The following is a 3,985-nucleotide window of genomic DNA, read 5'->3' as shown; positions in this document are numbered from 1 at the left end:
AGATGTGTTCTTCAATGTTTTCTTCTTGCGATCTGATCTCCATGTGTGAGTAGTTCGGTAAGGTATGGGTTCAGGCATAAGACCTGCAACCCTTTGTATTTGTTGTGGGGATCAATGGAAGAGCTTCGAATTAACATCTCGTATCTGTGACATAAAATTGTTCTATAGATGTCTCTTGTCTTATCCGCGATCTTCATCCCTGCAGGAACCCAGGATCATGGAGTTCGAGTAACGGTGAGGCTAAGTGCAGGGAGAACGTAAAGTGTTATTCTGAACATCAGTGACAGAAGGGTTTAGTACAGTAACATGGATCCAATCCTTGGGGATTCATGAGGTGTAGTCCTTAAACGTCCAAAGCTCTTGTCTGATTATTTATAATCTTAATTATCGAGGTAACCCACGTGATGGATAGGGCCTGCGGTAGGACAACTGATTCTTGATGCAACTCGCGTGCCAGTCAAGGGAGGAGGATTTGTGGTCTATGGGGACATCTACACCCTATATGGGAAAAATTTAGTAATTCCACAAAAAGTCAAAAATTCCTGAAAATATTTTTGAAATAAACCTGACCTTCTATTGTACTCGTGAGAAAAAATCCACAAAAAGAAAATATTCCTTTGACTTCTTTTTAAAAAAGACAAATTTTTGGCTAAAATAGTGTGAATAGTGACCTATAATAGCAAATAATTTTGTCTCTTTTGTTGTGAGGTCAACTTTTGTTTTTTTCTGAAAATTTATATACTAGTGCAAAAGTAAGTCAAGTGTTTTATCAAAATAGTTCTTACCTATTTTGATTTTTTATTAAAATATTTAAAAAATCCCCATATAGGGTGCATATACAACCAGGAACACAAGTGTATTTCCCGCCAGTCAAGTTGTTATTTAGACATATCCTCCACTTCGATTTGTAACAAGCACATCTCGACAGGTGACTTCCAGCGCACAAATTAAGATCATATCTGGTCCCAACACAAACACATGGTTGTAAGCACTAGGACCCCATACCCGTACCTCTTTTTATTATAGTATTCGAATCATTGTTTGCTTGGTTGATCCGGTCAAAAGCTAGAATTGATCTTTTAACAAAAACTTGTTAGAGACCATCGTTTTAAGGGAATCTTCCTCTAGTGGGTTCGATAAACCGGGGCCATCTATAGGAAAATAGGTGCGCGATACTTTTTTGTTTCTTTACCAGATCACTAAAAGGAGGCGCTAGCCAAGAATGTAATACAGAACATTGCAACCGACGGCGACAAAAGCTTCAACAAGACGGCGACTGAAGTTGTGGCCAGCCACTGCGCAAATCGGTGAAAGTAGAAACCGGCAACATCAAAACCTTCCACCTGTGTCGCTGGCGCTGGAACCAGCAACGAGTCAACGACTGATGCCGCAACTAGCAGGAGCATTGAGCTGCGACGCAACGCGGATGCGGCAACCCGTGTGTTGCTGACGCTGGAACCAACAGCCTCTGGTGCTACCATGGCGAGGCTACGGGCGACAATACCAATGGTGGCACGAGCGGCGAGGTAGCTACTTGTGATGACATCGCATTGTGAGCGGGGTTTGCTGGAGGGGATGTGAACGTTGGAACTAGTAGCCACTGGTGATGCGACGACGAGGCGGAAACAACGACGGTGTCACAGGCGGCGAGGCTGCTACTCTCGGCAACACGGTGCTGCGAGTGGGGCTCGCCAGGGAAGGAGGAAGCGGAGATGGCTACTGTGTGGCATGACGGCTAGGGGGTGCTGCTAGAGGACTCGTGGGCTCGTTTCAGTGCTTGTAGTCGTCGCTAGGTGGTCTACGGATTTGGATGTAATTTTTATTATTTCTAGTTTTCGTTGTACAATCATAATTGAAGATGAATAGATTGAAAGTTTTTCCCGAAAAAAAAATGGAGGATTTCTTTCCCGCCATGCTATGCGAGACGAGGTTGCGGGTGAGAAGTCGTGGACAAACCCATCGATCGAGCGGCGTGCCCTCCTTAGATCGAGCGGCCGGAGAGGTGGCCGATCTCGCGTGAGATCAGTTGACCCGACGCCTAGCACGGCCCATGCTTTTTATGTGTACGTAGCTTACAAAAATCACTTCTCTCCTAACTAACCATCCCCTGAATTTTAGCAATTAAGACACCTTTTTTTTGCATGGAATTAAGACACCTATTATTTACACCCCAGATCACGTAGTCTTTCGTAGGTGTAGCAAAACCCCTTTTTTATGGTACGCTAGAGTGGTTGCACACAGAATAAATTCTCACGTTATTATTTCCAAACAAGAAATTAAATCATTACAGCTTAAATTGTTTCACGACTGTGTAAAATCGTCTTGCACTCAAGATCGCATGCATTATCGTGAGGCTGGTGATCAGACTTCAGACGGCCTTGAGCTTCTTGGCGACGCCAGCGAAGTACTTCCCCTGGTGCCCCGCCAAGGCGAGCTCGGCGTCGCTGGGTACCCTGCTGCCATCGGCGCCGGCGAAGGTGCCAGCTCCGTACGGGCTGTCGCCCTTGACCTCGTCCATGCCGAACATGCCGGCGCCGTGCGTGTATCCGACGGGCACGAACAGCATGCCGTGGTGCGTCAGCTGCGTCACGGCCGTGAGAGCCGTGGTCTCCTGGCCGCCGCCCTGGGTGCCTGTGGCGAAGAAGACGCCCGCGGGCTTGCCGGCGAGGGACTGCTCCTGCCAGAGGCCGCCGGTAGAGTCAAAGAAGGCCTTCATCTGCGCTGCCATCATGCCGAAGCGTGTCGGGAAGCCGAACAGGATGCCGTCGGCCTCGGCTAGCTGCTTCGCCGTGATGACGGGATGATCCTCACGCCCAGGCGCCGCGTGCATCTTCCCCAGAACGTCCTCCGGCAGCGTCCCGGGCACCCGCCAGACGGTGACCTCGACGCCGGGGACGGACTCGGCGCCCTTCTTCATCTCTTCCGCCAGCGTCGCAACGTGTCCCCAGGTTGAGTAGTACCTGAAAATTGACGCAGCCAGAAAGAAAAATGATTGATCAAGTCATTCAGCTGGCTAGCCGGAAAAAGGGTGAGCAGAGTCGGAGCATTACACGATGTAGATCTTAGTGGCCATTGCCGCTAGCAGCAGAGTTCGAGCGCCTCCTTGGTTTGTTTTGCAAATTGCTCTGCTTCTTCTCGTGGGTTTGTTGTCTCGGTATGGGTGGTGAAGGAAGAATATAGAGAGAGGACCCGGTACTTATAGAGAAGCCGAGAAGAAACTTAATCTTAGTTTCTGGAAAGTGACGCTGCTATGTAGTACTGTCTTATCCAGGTACGACTGCTAATACCAGAATAAAATTCTTCGTGATCAATCAAACCGCTAATGGAAGGCTGCGGATTAAGAACCGTCGGTGTGGTCGTTGAAGAAAGAACCTGGACGATGGCAAAATTGGATGGGGACGCACGGGCCCCACCCACCTGAAAATGGGGGAGGAGGGGGTGCGGTGAAAAGCGTTATTGGAAAGACCAGTAACCATCGAAAGGTCCATTCTGCATCCGAGCTCATATGCTCCCGCATAAACAGTAAAATCAAAAAAAAAAATCGAAAAAAATTTAAAAAATTCTAATTTTTTTGAGAGAAACATTGACAAAAGTTCTAAGTGCCTGCAAAAATTCATCATGAAATCACATTCCTGTAAGGCGTGGCAAAAAAAAACAAATTCAGTGCTTCAAAATGCGTTTGAAAGTAGCTTTTTCAGAGTACTATTTTTGTTTTTTTTTTGCCACGCCTTCTAGTAATGTGATTTCATGACGAATTTTTGCAAGCACTTAGAACTTTTGTCAATGTTTCTCTCAAAAAAAATTGGAACTTTTTGAATTTTTTCAAATTTTTTTCGATTTTACTGTTCATGCGGGAGCATATGAGCTCGGGTGCAGATTAGCCGCGTCCCAGTAACCATCCCATAATAGGCCCGTGTGTTTACCATTTTCGCCCACCCCGCACACTAATTAATCCCCCTCCCCCCCCCCCATTTTCATGGGGTGG

The 3,985-nt window shown here is 47.1% G+C and overlaps 1 protein-coding gene across 1 annotated transcript; it reads right to left on the bottom strand.

The window, feature by feature from the left end:
• Positions 1-2,204: 2,204 nt before the first annotated feature.
• On the bottom strand, positions 2,205-3,290 carry LOC123041286 (quinone-oxidoreductase QR2). The gene is made up of 2 exons (XM_044463928.1): positions 3,051-3,290; positions 2,205-2,960 (listed from the first exon to the last, which is right to left on the bottom strand). The coding sequence occupies exons 1-2, from the start codon at positions 3,071-3,073 to the stop codon at positions 2,369-2,371; spliced, it is 615 nt and encodes a 204-aa protein (XP_044319863.1). The 5' UTR covers positions 3,074-3,290; the 3' UTR covers positions 2,205-2,368.
• Between the last annotated feature and the right edge of the window lie 695 nt (positions 3,291-3,985).

The sequence above is a fragment of the Triticum aestivum genome, chromosome 2B, assembly GCF_018294505.1.
Source record: "Triticum aestivum cultivar Chinese Spring chromosome 2B, IWGSC CS RefSeq v2.1, whole genome shotgun sequence".
Classification (NCBI taxonomy): domain Eukaryota; kingdom Viridiplantae; phylum Streptophyta; class Magnoliopsida; order Poales; family Poaceae; genus Triticum; species Triticum aestivum.
Note: the sequence above shows the minus strand (reverse complement) of the source record. Positions and strands in the feature narration are given on the sequence as shown.

Excerpts from the sequence above, each read along its gene's own strand:
- LOC123041286 (XM_044463928.1), bottom strand. The coding sequence starts at position 3,073 with ATGGCCACTAAGATCTACATCGT. Across the intron at positions 2,961-3,050 it reads GCCACTAAGATCTACATCGT|GTACTACTCAACCTGGGGAC; the intron begins GTAATGCTCCGA and ends GTCAATTTTCAG.